This window comes from Telopea speciosissima, chromosome 2, assembly GCF_018873765.1.
Source record: "Telopea speciosissima isolate NSW1024214 ecotype Mountain lineage chromosome 2, Tspe_v1, whole genome shotgun sequence".
Lineage (NCBI taxonomy): Eukaryota > Viridiplantae > Streptophyta > Magnoliopsida > Proteales > Proteaceae > Telopea > Telopea speciosissima.
The window spans coordinates 34,554,321-34,572,091 of record NC_057917.1 but is presented as its reverse complement, the minus strand read 5'-3'; the positions used below and the strand labels follow the sequence as shown (position 1 = coordinate 34,572,091).

Below are 17,771 nucleotides of genomic sequence, written 5' to 3'. Positions count from 1 at the left end.
ATGCCTGCTCGTCCTCAGATGAGGATGAGTCTTCAGAAGATGGAGAGGGGTCGGAGGGATCGTCTGCCGAGGTCCCCGACCCCGTTGAAGGCAGTGTCGAAGCTGTGGAGAGTACAGTCTCCGAGTCCGAGCTTGAGGAGCTTCGTGCCTACTATGGGATTCCGGATACCATCCGGCTTCAAGCTCCAAGGCCTCGGGAAATGGCATGCTTCATTCGTCCCGACGAGGTGGCCCTCTGCGAGATAGCCTTCAGGTATGGCTTCCGTTTCCCGGTCCTTCGTCTGGTGGACGAGATCTTGGATCATTGGCTTTTGTCACCGGGTCAGTTGACTCCGAACGCGTGGCTGATTATGCTCGGCGTCCACGTGTTCTTTGGCTGACTCAACCGAGTGGTGACTGCGACCCTCTTCTCCCAGCTCTACTACCTGAAACAATTCTAGGACCGGGGGTGGTATTACTTCTCCCGCCGAACCCAGAGGAACTCGGCGGTGAATGCTTTCAAGTTCTTGCAGTGAGTTTAGACCTCCAACAAGCACTGGAAGCCTCGCTTCTTCGCCTCTATCCCCGACACTCCATTTAGGACCGAGTGGAAGGATATAAAGCTGAAGTACGTCAACCAAGCGCCGACCCTGAACGAGTACGACCAGGAATCGTACGACATGATTATTAAGGGTCGGCCATTTAACGTCTTGCAACATCTGGACGAGAAGTTCCTCCGATTCTGGAGGCTAACCCCCGGTATGTAGTCAAAGCTGAGCTCTCGTCTTGGTGACTATCGTTCTCGTTCGTATGTCACCACTCTCTTTTTTCTATTTTGTTGTAGTGGCTGGTGATCTTCCTCAGCTTGACGCGGCTCGAATGAAGGCCGAGCTCATGGAGGAGAAGAAAAAGGCGGCGGAGAAGGACAAACGCAAAGTCGCGGCGGACAAGTCGAAGGGCAAGGGCTTGATGGGGCCGAGCCAGAAGGACGTGGTGATCGGCATCAAGGCCGACCTTCCAAAGGCTCCGACATCCCTCCCGAAGAAGAGGGATCGGGAGGAGCCCACCTCGTCGTTGGAGAAGCGATACAGAGGGGGGAAGATCTCGGTCAACCTCAAGGAACACACTCCCCCCGGAGTACCCCTCGGTGTCATCGGGGGTCCTGCACTAAGGAGGGCCTCGGCCACCAACGTCCCCTTCCGCCCTTCCTGGCAGCTGTTCTCTGGGGACACAGCACTGCAGTCCGAGCCCCATGCTCGGGAGTGGTTGGATGCGGCTCAACTCCCTCTCGATCGAAGCTTCCTCACCGACTTGAGCAACGCCGAGCTCTCGGGTTCGTTGTTCCAGGACATGGCCAGTGTAAGTGGCTCATCCTTCAGACTTGGATCTCTTCTGTTCTCTCTTCCCTTTCTTTTTGTGTCCTTTGATTTGCCAGTCGTGATTTTCTCTTCGCAGGGTTTCTCCAAGGCCACCGAGGCTGCCCTCCGTTTTGCCCAGCTGTCTGCGGACGATGCTTCGCTGGAGGAGCCGGTCGAGAAGGCTGGAGATGTTGCCAAGCAGGCCATCTGGGAGTGCCGAGAGGAGGGGAAGAGGAAGAGAGCTGAGTCCGACCTGGAGGCGATGAGGGCCGAGCTAAAGGCCTTGAAGGAGAGGTCGGCCAAGGAGGTCGGAGACCTGAAGGCTGAGCTAGGCGATCTGAAGGAGAAAGCCAAGGCCGACCAGCAGAAGACCAAGAAGGAGGCCATAGACGGCTATCTTCAGGCGGAGGACTTCGGGAGGTGCTCTATCAACTAAGCAAGCCCACCTATACCTCAGGGTTCAGCGACGGCCGGGCTGAGGTTTTGAACGAGCTGCGAGAGTCGCATCCTAATTTAATCTCTTGCAGTTCAATGAGGATGCCGCCACCGTGGTTGAGACTGCCGAGGCCAAGGATGGGGTCGAGATGGAGTAAACCTAGGATCCTTTCGCACTCGCCCCCGTGATTGTCGACATCACTTCCGAGGACGCCCCCAAGGACTTGCCGACTTCTTGAAGGCTGCTGCTCTTGTATTTTTTTTTCTTATGAATGTATGGTGCACCCACCGAGGTCTCTTCTCTTCTTTTTTTTTGTATATTTCTGCCGATTCTTCGGCTTTGAATTAATGAAAAATTTTCTTTTTTCTAAGTGTTTGTTGTCAATTTTTGTGCTCGGTATGTAGTATAGGGGGACCCAATCCCCAACGTTATTAGGCCGACCCTTTGTACTAGGCGATTTTGTTCTTTAGAGGTTGAGTTCGACCGTTTAGGTATACAAATGCGCTGAACCCAAGGCCAGTCGTTGAGGCCGACCCGAGGCCGATCTCGAGGCCAACCTTTGAGTTCTCGGGGTCGGCCAATCTACGAGGATTAGTTTTATGACCTTAGCATTGCTGACCTATGAGGGTCGGTCTTCAGTGTCGGCCAATTTATGATGACTGGTCTTATGACATTAGCTTTGCCTACCTATGAGGGTCGGTCTTCGGTGTCGGCCAACCTATGAGGATTGGTCTTATGACCTTAGCTTTGCCGACTTATGAGGGTCGATCTTCGGTGTCGGCCAATCTATGAGGATTGGTCTTATGACCTTAGTTTTGCCGACTCATGAGGGTCGGTCTTCGGGGTCGGCCAACCTATGAGGATTGGTCTTATGACTTTGAGGAATAACAATTTGGAGTAAACCAGGAGCTTGGATGAGATCTTCTCTTTATTGATGTCAAAAAACTTTGGAAATGAGAACAAAAAATTTTACTAATATGAACTCGAACCAAACTCTAACAATCTTTTATTGATAACATTTCTTTAGGTTCTCAGAATTCCAAGGTCGGGGTATCTTCTTGCCCCTCGGAGTCTTCAATTGATACGTTCCTGGTCGGATCTGTTTGGACACTATGTACAACCCTTCCCAATTTAAGGCGAGCTTCCCTTGTTGTTGCGGCTGAGATGCACTAGTCTTCCTAAGGACTAGATCCCCTTGATGGAATAGGCGTTCCTTCACGTTTGAGTTGTAATACTTTGCCGTTCTCTGTTGGTATGCCATGTTTCTTAGTAACGCATTTTCTCTTACTTCGTCAAGGAAGTCTAGGTTTGCCCTCAGGCCGTCTTCATACGTCTTCTCATTGAAGTTGAGCGTTCTGTAGGTTGAGGTCTTCACCTCTACCGGAGTGAGTGCTTCGGTCCCATATGCCAATCTAAATGGGCTCTCCCTGGTAGGGGTTCTCACGGTCGTTCTATACGCTTATAGTACGCTTGGTAGCTCTTCTACCCATCTTCCCTTGGCCTCATCTAGCCTTCTCTTTACTCCTGCTAGCAACGTTCTATTAGACACCTTGACTTGATCGTTGGTTTTTGGATGAGCCACTGCCACCGGGCAAAAGTCTATATAGAAGTGCTTGCAAAATTCTCGGAAGTTCGGGTTATCGAATTGCTTGCCGTTCTCGGAAAAATTTCTCCATATTTTTCTCGTTGATGGTTGTCAATGGCTCGATCTCAATCCACTTAGTGAAATAGTCAATGGCGACGACCAGATACTTTCTGTTCCCCGAGGCCGGAACAAAATTTCCTAGTATATCCATCCCCCACATGGCGAAGGGGACCGGACTCAACATAGATGTCAGATTTGTTGCGGGCTTATGTGGTATTGGGGCAAATAATTGGCATTTCTCGCAAGTCTTTACATATTTCATGGCTTCTTCATGCATTCTCGGCTAATAGAACCCTTGCCTAAGCACCTTGTATGCTAGTGCTCGGCCTCCCATATGACTACTGCATATTCCTTCGTGTACTTCGGCTAAAGCATACTCGACACCTTTTGGTTCGAGACATCTAAGTAGGGGAGCTGAGACGACCCTCTTGTACAAAATTCCATCTACCATGGTGTACTTTGCGGCTCGGATTTTGACTTTCCTCGCCTCCTCTCGACTCTCCGAGAGTTGATCATTCACCAAATAGTTGACGATCGGATCCATCCAACTTGGACCGTCCTCTTCGATGTGGTTGACCTTCTTGTTGTTCAGTGACGGCTCGTCCAGGATTTCAGGATAGACGGAACTGCTTAGGCTTGGCACTTCGGCCTTGGCCAACTGCGATAAGGAGTCTGCTACAGAATTTTTTTCTCGTGGTACTCGGGTCATCTCAAAATGTTCGAACTCGGCAATCAGTTCTCGGGCTCATCCCAGGTAAGCTACCATTCTCTCATCTTTTGCCTTATACTCGCCATTAACCTGGTTGACCACGAGTTGCGAGTCACTTCTCGCTTTCAGTTGTTCGATGCCTATGGCTTTGGCGACTCGGAGCTCGGCTAGTAGAGCCTCGTACTCGGCCTTGTTATTGAAGGCCGAGAATCTGAATCTTAATGCGTATTGGATGCGGAATCCCTCCCGGCTGACCAACATCAGCCCCACGCCGGCCTGTTCTGTCTCATCTTCGGTGGTCGGCCTCTCATCTCCTCGGACCTCGGGATCGGCTATGGTTCATTTGGCGATAAAGTCGGCTAGGGCTTGCCCTTTTACAGCCGTACGGGGTCGATAGTCGATGTTGTACTTGCTCAACTCCACCGCCCAGTGGATCAGCCGACCCGACACCTCAGGCTTGTGTATTATCTTCTTAAGGGGTTGGTCGGATAAAACCGTGACCGGGTAGGCTTGGAAGTATGGCCTCAGCTTCCTTGCCGCCGTTACAAGCCCAAACGCGACCTTCTCAAACTTGGAGTACCGTGTTTCCGCATCGATTAACACATGGCTGACGTAGTATATTGGCTTTTGGACCTTGTCTTCTCTCAGTAGTAGGGCGCTGCCGGCCACAGGCGTTGAGGCTAAGTAGAGTTGCAGTTCTTCTTTCGGCTCGGGATGGGAGAGGAGAGGTGGATTCTCCAGTTACCGTTTTAGCTCCTCAAAAGCTTGTTGGCACTCGCTCATCCACACAAAATCCTTCGGGTTTCGAAGGTTCTTCAATGTCTTGAAAAAAGGTAAGCACTTGTCGCCCGACCTCGACATAAACCTCGCTAATGCTGCTACTCTTCCGTTCGGCCTCTGTACTTCCCGACTATCTTGGGAGGGGTCATCTCTTGGATGGCTGTGATCTTTGTCGGGTTAGCCTCTATGCCTCGAACGAAGACCATAAAGTCGAGGAACTTTCTCGAGGTCAACTGGAAGGCACATTTAGCGGGGTTCAGCTTCATCCGATTCTTCCTCAACACTCCGAATGCTTCTTCTAGGTCGGCTAAATGGTGTTCAGCCTTCAGGTTTTTGACGAGCATGTCATCTACATATACCTCTATGTTTCGGCCTATCTGATCTCGGAACATATGGTTGACCATCCTCTGATACGTAGTTCCCGCGTTCTTCAACCCAAAGGGCATCACTTTGTAACAAAAGTTCTTTGATCTGTTCGGAAGGCCTTGTACGCCTCATCTTCCTCGTGCACGAGGATTTGATTGTAGCCGGAGTACGCGTACATGAAGCTGAGCATCTCATGACTAGCGATGGCATCGATCAACAAGTCAATTCGAGGTAGGGAGTACTCATCTTTTGGATACGCCTTCTTGAGGTCAGTTTAATCGACGCATATTCTCCACTTCCCGTTCGGTTTAGGAACCATGACGACATTTGCCAACCACGTTGAGAACTTCTCTTCCCTGATGAAGTCGGATTGTCAGAGCTTTTTCACCTCTTCATTGATCGCGGTCTGCTGGTTAAGGGCGTAGTTCCTCCTCTTCTGCTGAATCGGTTTTCGGGTCGGATCAATGTGGAGTCTGTGTTCGGCTACATCCCTCGGTACCCCGGTCATGTCGGTTGCCGACCAGGCCAAGACATCCATGTTCCTTTTTGGAAATCTCCGAGCTTCTCTCTTTGTTCCATGCTCAGTAGCGAGCCTAGTTGAACTGTCTTGGTAGGGTCGGCTTCGTCGAGTGGCAACGGAATAAGGGTCTTCGACTGGTTTCCCCCGTCGCTCAGTCAACTTATCCCGTTGGTCTTCCGGGAGATGTTCTACATACATAGCCATCCCTCAGACATTGCCTTTGTTTTGCTTGACGAACGTCGCATAGCATTCTCTGGCTTTCTTTTGATCACCTTGTATTTCGCCAATTCCATTCTCCGTCGGGAACTTCATCTTGAGGTGAATTGGCGAGATGATGGCTCGGAGGGTGGTAAGGGTCGGCTGACCGAGTATGGCGTTAAAGGCCACCACCGACCTCACCACCATGAATTTGACCTTAACGGTTGCTTGATGCGGTTCTTCCTCGATTGTAACCATCAATTCGATTGAGTCCTTAACCGTTGCCAATGCTCCTGAGAACCCATGTATGGAGGTCCCTTCAGATTTGAGGACGTCATCGCCGAAGCCAAATTGCCGATATGCATCGAGGGACATCGGATCTTCTGACGCCCCCGTGTCTATCAATACTCGGTGAACGGGTCTTTTCGCGATCTCTACTTGCACCACCAAAGCATCATCATGAGGTAAGTTTATACCTTCGAGGTCGGTGTCGGTGAAGGAGATCACCGTCTCCGTCCTTGCTATCTTGTTTGGCATCTCTGCCACCGCTACGAAACGTGCGTTGGCTTTAGCTTTTCGCGTTGACTCCTGCCCGGGACCTCCGAGGATGGTATATATTGGTGCCCCTTTGCCCCACTCGGCTCCAAACCCTCGCCTTTCTTTTCGGGTCAAGGCCGGTCCTCGCCGCGCTCAGTCCTTGGGTCGTCCCGCCTCGGCTTGTCTCTTCTTCGATCACGGTTTTCATTTGGCCTACCTCCCCGCTCGTCTCGATTTCCTTTCACATACCGCTTCAAATGTCCGGCTTTTATCAACTCTCCTCAATTTCTCTCTTCAAATGAAAGCAGTCTTCGGTGTCGTGACCAATATCCTTGTGAAATTGACAATACTTGTTCGGGTTTCGAGAAGTCCCCGCTTGCATTGGTCGAGGTCGGCGCATGTATCCCTCATCCTGGACCTGCACCAAAATCTCCTTACGAGATGTGTTCAAGGGGGTGCACTCCGGACTTTGGGCTTGGTCTGTCCTCTTGGGTTGGCGGTCGGTCTTGGCTTGCTTTTCCTCCTTGCGGTCACCCATCGCTACCTCTTCTTCTCGCCCTTATTTTCGGTTCCTTTCTGGGCTTGGAGCACCTCAGCCATGTTAGCGAATTCGTTGCACCTCTCCAAGAGTTCGACCATATTTTTGGTCGGTTTTCGAGCCAAATCTTTGATGGGGTCCATGTCCAAGGGACCATTGCTCCTCGCGCGCCTTATATCCGGCTTGGCAGTTGTTGTCCCTCGAGTTCGGCCGCGGAGGGGGAGTTCGGCGTTGTGGTCGAGAAGATGCCGTGCGACTCGGCTCACCTCGGGATTGGTTATCGGCGACCCGCGGGGTGCCGATGGGCGCACATGGCAATGGTGGCTGACCCAAGTTCCCCCCTTGGCTAGTTGAGCCACGAAGGTGCGCTGCGTCTCGTTGGTGTGAAGCATTTGTAGTTGAAGGTCCATGAATCAATGATTATTGGCGGGAGCCTCCGGATTGAGATCTTCTGGTATGGGAGGTGGTGGTGGCGGCGGCAAGTTAACGCCAACCACTGTCGGTTCGCCCTGCGGCCGTCCCGGTGCCGAATTCAACAGGATAAGTCCCTCGGTGCTGTCCCCGGGCAGGGTTGGTTCGGCCGCCGCCACCGCGCCGCGTTGACTTTCTCCTCCTCGGGGGGGTCTCCTCGCCGCTTCCTGGTGCGAGGTCTCGGGCGGAGGCGAGTTTCTCGCTCCACCGCCGGGCTGCGTTCCCTCTCCCCTAGAGACGGTGCCGTGCTGACCCGATCTCGTATGCACCATTGTTCTCACTCTTCCGATGGGTAGAAACAACTACGCTTTACAGACGTCGTTCTCACAGACGGTGCCAAATTTGTTGCGTGTGAAAACCTCCGCCACCCGGTTCACTCGTGAATGAGCCTGCAAAAACCAAGTTAGCGCAAGAGAGCCGGTGTGACTCCGGCCAAGGGCTCTCTGACGCTCAAGTCAGGTCTTTAAAGTAACAGCAGTTCAACTTAGTGAAAATTGAGCTGAGCGTTTGAGCTCCATACCTGAGTATTTATAGACTGCTAATAAGGCGACGGAGAGTCCTTGGATGGTAAGAGTTTTGTTTTTGGTAGGAGTTTGCCTAGCAAAGTCGCAATTGAACATGGACTCTTTACTTAGTAAGAGTCCTAGTTCGAATGTGCCATGGTTCCGCTTTTGGAGGGTGATCTGACCCGGTTGAGCGGGTATATCCCTCGAATGTCGGGATCTCTGACGGGGCTTTGTGACCCAATTAACCAGAGTTCGGCTCGGGGCTCGCGCTTGGGTGTCGGCTCCTACTTGGTCGGTCTGAGCAAATGGGGACGTTGACCACGTGGGGCTACGATCCGCTGTCGAACTGGGAGGGCTCGGCCACGATGTCGGCCCTAGAGGACTTGACTGCGTTGCCGATCCTGGGGAGCTCGGCCTCGTCGACCTCGACTATGGTGCCGAGCTCGTGGTACTCGGCCTTGTCCTCGATTGTTGAGGACTCACGAGTCCTGTGACTTTCTTTTTCCATGGCCCAACGGCTCGGTTCGGTTCGGCCTCGGTCACGCCACGTGTCGGCCGCTGGTTGGTTGTTGTTTCGTGACTCATCAGATTCCACAAATGACATGCCGTAGACTCGGGGGTTCTTTCCTCTTCCAGGTCCTGCCCATTGGATGAAATCCCCACCCACAAAAAAAAAATGAAGAAGATAAAGAGCAGCAACCAGAGTTCTATCAGAAAAAAATAAAGAGAAAAAGACAAATAACAACAGTAGCAGGAGGAAGACGAGGAGGAGGTTTGAGTTCCACTGTTCTGAATCTCTCTGTCTCCCATATATTATCTTTCTTTGATAACATATCTAATGCTATGGTAGACCTAGGGGTTATATAGAATACCTAACTTCCATGCCTTTGCAACGGACCCGAACTGAAACCTCTATTTTAGATCATAGGTAATATAATGGACATGGGTCCACCACCAGAGCCATAAACCTAGATTAAAAACCCAATTTTGGACCTAGTTGATTTTATATTAATTTGCGCCCACTAGAGACAGCTGTGAAATTATTCTAATTCTCAAACTGATCTGATCCCGATTGGAGCAAAAAGAGGTAGGGGCAGGCCTTAAATAACCATAGGAGAGGTTGTGAGGAATGACATGCGTAGGCTGGGTCCTGTACCAAGTATGACCTCGGATAGACCCTATTGGAGGGCAAGGATCTATGTTGCTGACTCCATTTACCTGAGATTTTCCTGATTTCTTGGGCTGTGCCTCTTTCCTCCTACTTTCATTTCTCAGTTCTCGGTTTTCACATCTCACTTCTCATCTCTCCTCTCTTTATTTTTGCATCTCTTCTTTCCTCTTACTTCCAGTCAGTTTTCCCTACTTTGTTTTGCATGGAATCCATGTAGCCGACCCATTTAGTTGGGATAAGGCTGAGTTTGTTGTTGTAACCAGAGACATCAAGGTTCAGCTTTAACCTTTATTTGTTTGCTCTTATCATGGATGAGTTAACAAGAGACATCCAAGATTTTCCTTGGTGCATGTTTTTTGCTGATAGCATTGTTTTGGTGGATGAGACAAAAGCTAGAATCAATGCCAAGCTGGAGTTATAGAAGTGTATGTCTCACAGAGAATTAAAGTAGGATGGATGAAGTGGAGAGGGGCATCCAGAGTGTTATGGGATCGACAGATTCCTGCAAAGCTTAAAGGAAAATTTTATGGGACAGTCATAAGACTGGCTATGATATATGACGTGGAGTGTTGGGCATTTAAGATTTAAGAAGCGTCATATAGATAAGGTAAGCGTAGCGGAGATGAGGATGTTGAGATGGAAGAGTGGTAAAACCAAGAATGATTATATTAGAGCTGATCTAGGAATATTCAAGATAAGCTACGTGAAAGTTGTCTGAGGTGGCATGACCATGTTTAATGGAGGCCTTTGGATGCTTCAGTTCGGAGGACTGACTTGATCCAGATCGTAGGTACTAAAAGAGCTAGGGGCAGGCCTAAAATGACCATAGGAGAAGTGGTGAGGAAAGACATGCATAGTCTAGGCCTTGTTTAAGTATGACGTTGAATAGAGCTGACTGGAGGGCAAGGATCCATGTAGCCGACCACTTTTAGTTGGGATAAGGCTGAGTTGTTGTTGTAACCTGTTCTGATGACGTGCAGTATTATCATCATCATCAAACTACTTAATTTAGAGATGTTCTATGGAAGCTTCAACTGCTTAATTTAGAGATGTACTATGGAAGCTTCATTCTCAACTGCTTAATTTAGAGATGTATTATGGAAGCTTCATTCTCACCTGTTCTATTGCTATGTTTTATAGTGTTCACTTCAGGATTTTGTGTGTCAAAGACATGTATGGAAGCTTCATTCTCACCTGTTCTATTGCTATGTTTTATAGTGTTCACTTTAGGATTTGCCTTTTTTTTATTCCTCAAGCAGAAAGTCATTGGTTTGTGCAGGGAGAGCGAAAAATTTCTCTCCTTATTGGCATCATGATTGTGTTCATGTTCCACGTGGTTGGTGTTTACTGGTGGTATCGAAATGAAGATCTTCTATACCCATTGATTATGCTTCCTCCAAAAGCAATACCACCTTTCTGGCATGCTATATTCATGATAATGGTGAACGGTATGTACTTGACTTTTCCCTACATTATGGCTAGACACACATATTCCCATAGGGTTACAATTTAATACTATTATGTAATCAGTGTCTTCAGAAAAATGAGAAGCTGTTCTACCATTTAGGCCCAGAGATTGGTGGTCTTGTTCGACTGTGGGTCCAAGCAGTTTGAGTGGTCTGAAAGTTAGAATAAAAGTTACAGATATATATACTAATATAGTCTTCATTTTCTTACAAAAAGATTTTGGGTGGTGTAAAAGCAGCGATAGCAAAATATGGGTTCCGGGTTGGGATCTTGCTTCTAATGCTTTCTATGCAAATGTTTTTAAATTTGAATGCACACATTCTTCAGGTTCCAGTCTGTAACCTGTGAAAATCAGAGGAGAAGAAGAGAAGAAGGAGAAAGAAGAGAAGAGTTGCAGCCGTAAAATAATGTATTGAATTAATTAATAGAGAAACATAGTACAATATATTGGATTTAAGGAAAAGGAGAAAAGACCAAAAAGGACCTCACGGTGGAGCTAGAAGAGGTCTCGTGATTAGCGTCTGGCGGGATTCTGTTTTGGCCCCACGATATGCATTCTAGCACTCCCCTCAAGCTGGAGCATATATATCAATCATGCCCAGCTTGTTACAAATATACTCTATCCTCCCATTACCCAAAGGCTTAGTAAACACATCTGCAAGTTGTTCTCCAGTTCTGACATGACTTGGAAGAATCAATCCACTCTGCATTTTTTTGGGAACAAAGTGGCAGTCAATTTCAATGTGCTTCATCCTCTCATGAAACACAGGATTAGAAGCAATATGAATCGATGCCTAATTATCACACCATAATTGCATGGGAACTGAAGTCTTGAAGCCCAACTTAGACAATAGCTGCTGTATCCACATCAATTCACATGTCAATTGTGCCATAGCTTTATATTCTGACTCAGCACTGGAATGAGCCACAACACTCAGCTTTTTGGGCTTCCATGAATCAAAATTCCCTCCAACAAACATGTAGTATCCAGTAGTCGACCTCCTATCAGTTGGAGATCTTGCCCAATCAGCATCTGAAAACCCTTTAAATCTGCTATGTCCATGATCTCGATACATAATGCCTCTACCTGGAGACTTTTTAAGATATTGTAAAATACGCGCAACTGCATCCCAATGAGAGGTCCAAGGAGAGGAAAGGAATTTACTCACCACACTAACTGAAAAGCAATGTCGGGTCGGGTAACTGTTAGGTAGTTCTGCTTACCCACTAGTCTTCTATATCTCTTAGGATCATCAAGAACATCTCCTCCTTCAACAACCAGTTTCACACTGTAGTCCATGGGTGAGTCAATAGGCTTAGCCCCAAGCATACCTGTCTCAGTGAGTAAATTCAACACACTTTCGTTGTGACAAAAAAACTCCCTTCTGAGAGTGGGCCACTTTTCCCAAAAAATATTTCAGCTGCCCAAGTCCTTAGTCTGAAATTTCTGTTGAAGATATGATTTCAACTCAGCTATAACAACTGAATCATCACCAATAATAATAATAGAGCAAATTACTTTGACCTCCCCTAACCTTTCTGACAATTCAAGGAACCTCCCCCGCGATTCTGACAGTTACTCAGACCTCCCCTACTTTTCAAACTTGGCTTCACTTAGCCCCAGTCCGTTAGTATTTTAACGCTAGTTAATGGATAAATTTGAAAAACCTAAGGAACCTGACAATTATACCTATTTTCCCTTTAGGAAGTTACCCTATTGCCCTTTCTTCTCTTCTTCTACTGCAAACCCCCTACTCCCACCCCTCTGCAACCCCATCCACCAGGCCACAACCCCCACTCTCCTCCACCTGTGAAACATATTAAATTTCTCTCTCTCATTACAGTCTTACTCTGCTTCTGAAATTTCCAACGGTTGCAGAATGAAATGTTCTTGATCGGGTAGGTGCCAGGATTGTTAGTAATTGTCCCAGATGAAGAGCTTTCTGGTTTCTGGAGTTCATTCTTACTCTGCATTATCCTTTGAGAAAGAGAGCTTCTGAAACATCTAGGGTTTTAAATCATAAAGATAAGATGAGAATTTGAAGAGGTGATTGATTCTCTATTCTATGCCCAAAATTTTCCAAATACAGAGCACTGATAAGCTTATTTTAAGTAGTCTCTTAAAGAGGGTTAGAGATGGAAAGTCATTTCTTGCTTCATGTAAGTCCTTTCTCAGTTGTCGTTTGAGAGGTGTTTGACCAAAGTCTAGAGACGACCCCAAGCTAGTTGCAAAACCTCAGTGAGTTATAATTTTAAGGGTCAAATTGAATCCTTGAATGTGAAATTTCTTTCGCATTGCTTCTTTCCTTTTCAGTGGATTTGGTGATGTGGAGAGATGTATCAAAATCAGCTTTTGTATTTGGAGTGGGAACATTCTTCCTGCTCGCTTCCTCTTTCACCACAGATCTCAATTTTAAAAACAAATAACCCATAGAAATAGTAATTCTCATTTAATCCCCTGTTTCAAACAATACCCATTACTTATTTCTGTTGATTCTTTCTTCGTCCAGCTTGATTTCTGCAATTTCCTACATGGGTCTTGTGTATCTTGCTGCAATCTTTTTCTATAAATCAATTCTTTGCAGGTAAACCTCCCAAACTGATAAATTTTCTAATAAAAGGAAGTTTTACCAATTTTAAGTCTCTCTGATTCTCTTCTTTTCCCTTGGAATCTCACCTGGACGAACAACTGGATCGACTCGTAAAGAAACGAAATCGCCTACTCCATCGATGGCGCAGCCAAGGAAGTCGAAGCCCGGACCAAGGTTAGCGATCGTTGCAGGTACGAAGGTTTTGACGGCTGTGAGGACTGGTTTTGGTTCGGCCTCTAGGTTTTTGGAGAGAAGAGTGTTGTTGCATCTGAAGCTGTGGAAGCGAAACGAGAAGGATGAGGAGGTGGGTTTTGGAGAGAAGAGTGCTGTTGCATCTCATCTGGGTTCAAGGTTTGCAGGAGGAAGAAGAAGAAGAAGAGGAGGAAGAAGAAGAAGAAAGGGAAAGGGTGCGTTGATATTGGCCTTTATAAGTGAGGGCATTTTGGTCGCAACAGGTTAATTACTAACACCGTTATCGGCTTGGTGCTAAGTGAAGCCAAGTTTGAAAAGTAGGGGAGGTCTTAGTAATTGTCAGAAACGCATGGGAGGTTCCCTGAATTGTCAGAAAGGTTTGAGTAATTTGCTCGGACACTTGTGCATAACCCTTTGCTACAAGTCTGGCTTTCAAACGGGTAAGAGAATCGTCAGGATTCACTTTCACTGCATACACCCATCGACAACCAATGACAGTTTTACCTTGGGGCAGCGGTACAATATCCCAAGTATCTTTCACCTTTAACGCCGTTAATTCCTCTTCTATAGCTGTCCTCCAGCTAGGACTAGACAATGCTTCTGTCACAGACTTAGGAAGGGGATGGGCCTCAGGCCCTCAACAGTAGATAAAAAGAAACGAAATGAAGGAGACAAAGATGAGTAAGAAACAAAGTTGGAAATAGAATGCTAAATACAACTACAGATACCTTTTCGTTTAGCAATAGGAATGTCAAGATCAGAAACAATAGGATCAATCGCAGGGATATCCATAGGAGGATCTACAGTAGAAGGAGACCTGACAGAGTTCGTGAGAACAGGTGGGGCAGCAGCTACTTGTGGGCGTCTGACATATACCTGGGTTGGCGGTGGTCCTTGTGTAGGAGCTGGTTGTGTTGAAATAGGAGACTGAATAATATACACAGGGAAACCATCGTCTCATTCAGAAGCATATACTAGAGTAGCATGGTATGGCATGGATTCAAAGGACAAATCAACGGTAATAAAATATTTGCACGAAGACGGAGAATAACAGCGGTACCCTTTTTGGGTATGAGAATAAGCAAGAAACGTATACTTAATGGCTTTGGGTTCCAATTTTGACAATCCAGGCCGATGGTCACGAATAAAATACACGTCCAAAAATGCGAGGCGACAAAGTAAATAATGGTTCAGTTGGAAACAATATGGAATGAGGAATTCCTCCGTGCAAGACAGATTAAGGCATACAATTAATAAGATAGCATGCAGTCATTACAACATCAGCCCTTAAAATTTTGGGAACCTTCATCTCAAACAACATGGAACGATTAACCTCCATTAGATGTCAACTTTTCCTTTCTGCCACACCATTTTGTTGTGGTGTGTCAGAACAGGAAGACTAGTAGACCATACCATGCTGAACCATAAATGCAGAAAAAGAAGCAAAAAAGTACTCTTTGGCATCATTACTACGTAAGACTTTCACATTCATACCAAACTGAGTTCGAATTTCAAAAACAAAAGCACAAAATATAGAAAATAATTCGGACCGATTTTTCATTAAATATAACCAAGTAATCCTTGAATGGTCATCAACAAAAGTAACAAAGTATTTAAAATCCAAGTTTGATACGACAGGACACGGACCCCAAACATCAGAGTGAACTAAAGAAAAAGGAGAAGCAGAACGCTTATTGACTCTAGGAGTCTAGGGGGGATAACTCACACAGTGGAGTTTACCAAACTGATGGACTCACATTCAAGACTGGAAAGAGAATTAAAACGAGAATCAAATTTCTTAAGACTTTCCAAGGAAGGATGACCGAGCCGACAATGAATCTGATGGTGAGAAGCAATACTGGAGCAAGCAACAGCTTGAGAGCCGTCAAGTAGGTACAACCCCCCTGACTCACGTCCTCTACCAATCGTCTTCTTCGTAGCAAGATCCTGAAAAACACAAGAATCAGGATAAAATATCACTGAACAATTAAAAGTATTAGTTAACTAACTCATAGACATAAGATTAAATGGAAAATTTGGAAGGTAGAGAACTGAGGACAGGAACATTGAAGAGTTAGGATGAATAGTACCAGTGCCCTTAACCTTTGCTGAAGACCCATCAGCTAAGGTTACACTGGATGAGGATGGTGACAAGGAAGAAAAGATACCTGACATTCCTGACATGTGATCCGATGCCCCTGAATCAATGATCCAGGGATGGGAAGTAGCGGAAAGGCATGCAGTAGCATTAAACTTGTCTTAACCAAAGTAGTAGTGGAAGAGGTAGGCTGTGAAATCTGAAACTGGTTGTACCGTGCATACTCTTCGTTTGACATAATAATCACCTTACCCTCAGAAAGTTGAGATTGAGGGGCTGAATCACTACTAGCAGCGGAATTTGCAAACTGCTGCTGTCCAGGCTTCCCATGAAGCTTCCAACAAATTCTCTGAATGTGGCCAGGTTGACCACAGTGATAACAAGTCCGGACAACATCCGATCCATTAGAAGAGCCATTAGACTGCCCATAACTTTGGCTGTTACCTTGCTGAGTTGGACCTCTTCCTATACCACGACCACCTCCACTACTAGTCCCACGTCCATGACTTTCCCCATGGTAACCACCATTTCCACAGCTACCACCACCAGCCCCAATTTGTGAAACCAGAGCTGAACTGTCAACTGCTGGTGTGGAGTCACGGGAACTCTCACGAGATACGCGAAGAACATGGGCAAACGTATTTGTGAGAGGCAATATTCTCACCACCAAGAATTTGTGATCTAACAGACTCATACTCCTGTCCGAGTCCTCCCAAAAATCCCATAATCGCCAATTGTTCTCTTTGAACTTGCATCTGTTTCACATCCGAAGAAATAAGAAGAAGGGCATTCAATTCTTCATACATTCGCTTAAAATCAGCAAAATACTGGGTGATGGAATGCCCCTTTCTTTCAGTTCTATAGAACTCTTGTGATAATTCATAAATTCTTGACAGATTATTTTGACCAGAATAAAGTACTCCTAAATAATCCCATAAATCTTTCACAGTGTCGATTTGAGTAACCAAATCCACAATATGGTTCTCCATCGAGTTGAACATCTGCCCAAGAATTCTTGCATCAGCAGTTTTCCTCGTTGCATCATCCATTGGTGTGGGTCCTGTCAAGTGTATCTGCTGATTCCGACCGGTAAAAACAAGTTTCACAATTTTCTGCCATTGCTGAAAATTGGTAATACCTTCAAGCTTCTTCTCTGTGATTCGATTGGAAGAGGACACCACTTCAGTAACCATTGCACTGCTTTTATCTTCATCACCCATGCTGTCCGTTCAAAAAGAAGACCCAAAACTTGACAAAGAGCACCAATCGAATCACCAAAAGAGAACAAAACATGCCTCAAAAGCTGTTACCACCAATAGAACCAGCAAACATCAACCATGGCTTCAGGAAAAATCGATAGGACTGCTACCAACATGAATTGAACCACCCAAAAAACATCAGACCAGCAATATGTCACTCGATTGGCAATCAAACATCCTCAAACATCACCATGAACAAAAAAAAAAAATCTGCTTTTAATTGAAGAAGAACAGATTTACATCATGTACACCAAATCCGCAACCAATAAACACCAATAAAACCGCAGGGGTGAAAAATCACCCCCTTCTTTAGGGTCGTGAACCTCTGGTAGAACTAACCAGAAATCGCAGAAGAGAAAAGGAAAAGAAAGAACAGAAAAAAAAAGAGGAAAGAGGAAACAAGAAAAGAGACTGGTGCAGATCTGTACCAGGCCTAGGAACTATGCTCTGATACCATGTAACCTGCGAAAATCAGAGAAGGAGAAGATGAGAAGAAGGAGAAGGAAGAGAAGAGTTGCAGCCATAAAATAATGTATTGAATTAATGAATAGAGAAACGGAGTACAATATATAGGATGTAGGGAAAGGAGAAAGACCAAAAAAGACCTCACGATGGAGCTAGAAGAGGTCTCGTGATTAGCGTGGGATTCTGTTTAGGCCCCACGATATGCATTGTAACACAGTCCTATTAACTGGTCCAAATAGTCCAATTGTTGTTGCGATTTTAGGAGTGGATGGTCCATTGACTACTCAACATTCTGAAAGAATAGGCCAAGTATGACCTGGGACGACAATTGCCTCGCACCAGAGTCACAGTCCAACCACCTGGTCCAACAGTCCATGTTAACTTTGTGTTGAAGTCGATAGTTATAAGGGCAAATAGGTCTTTGTGTTCTTGAGTTATTTCTGTTTTTTAGTATTTTGGCATATGTAAGGGCAGTTTTGTCCAAG

The 17,771-nt window shown here is 46.3% G+C and overlaps 1 protein-coding gene across 2 annotated transcripts in view; it reads left to right on the top strand.

Moving 5' to 3' along the window:
• LOC122651848 (RING finger and transmembrane domain-containing protein 2-like) overlaps positions 1-17,771 on the top strand; it is an 82,579-nt gene that overhangs the window by 14,914 nt on the left and 49,894 nt on the right. For both annotated transcript variants that reach the window (XR_006331523.1, XM_043845405.1), the window contains exon 3: positions 10,494-10,662. Coding sequence is in view for 1 of the 2 variants with exons in the window: in XM_043845405.1 (XP_043701340.1) it covers positions 10,494-10,662 (169 nt within the window). In the remaining variant the exon portion in view is untranslated. The remainder of the gene's footprint in view (positions 1-10,493; positions 10,663-17,771) is intronic.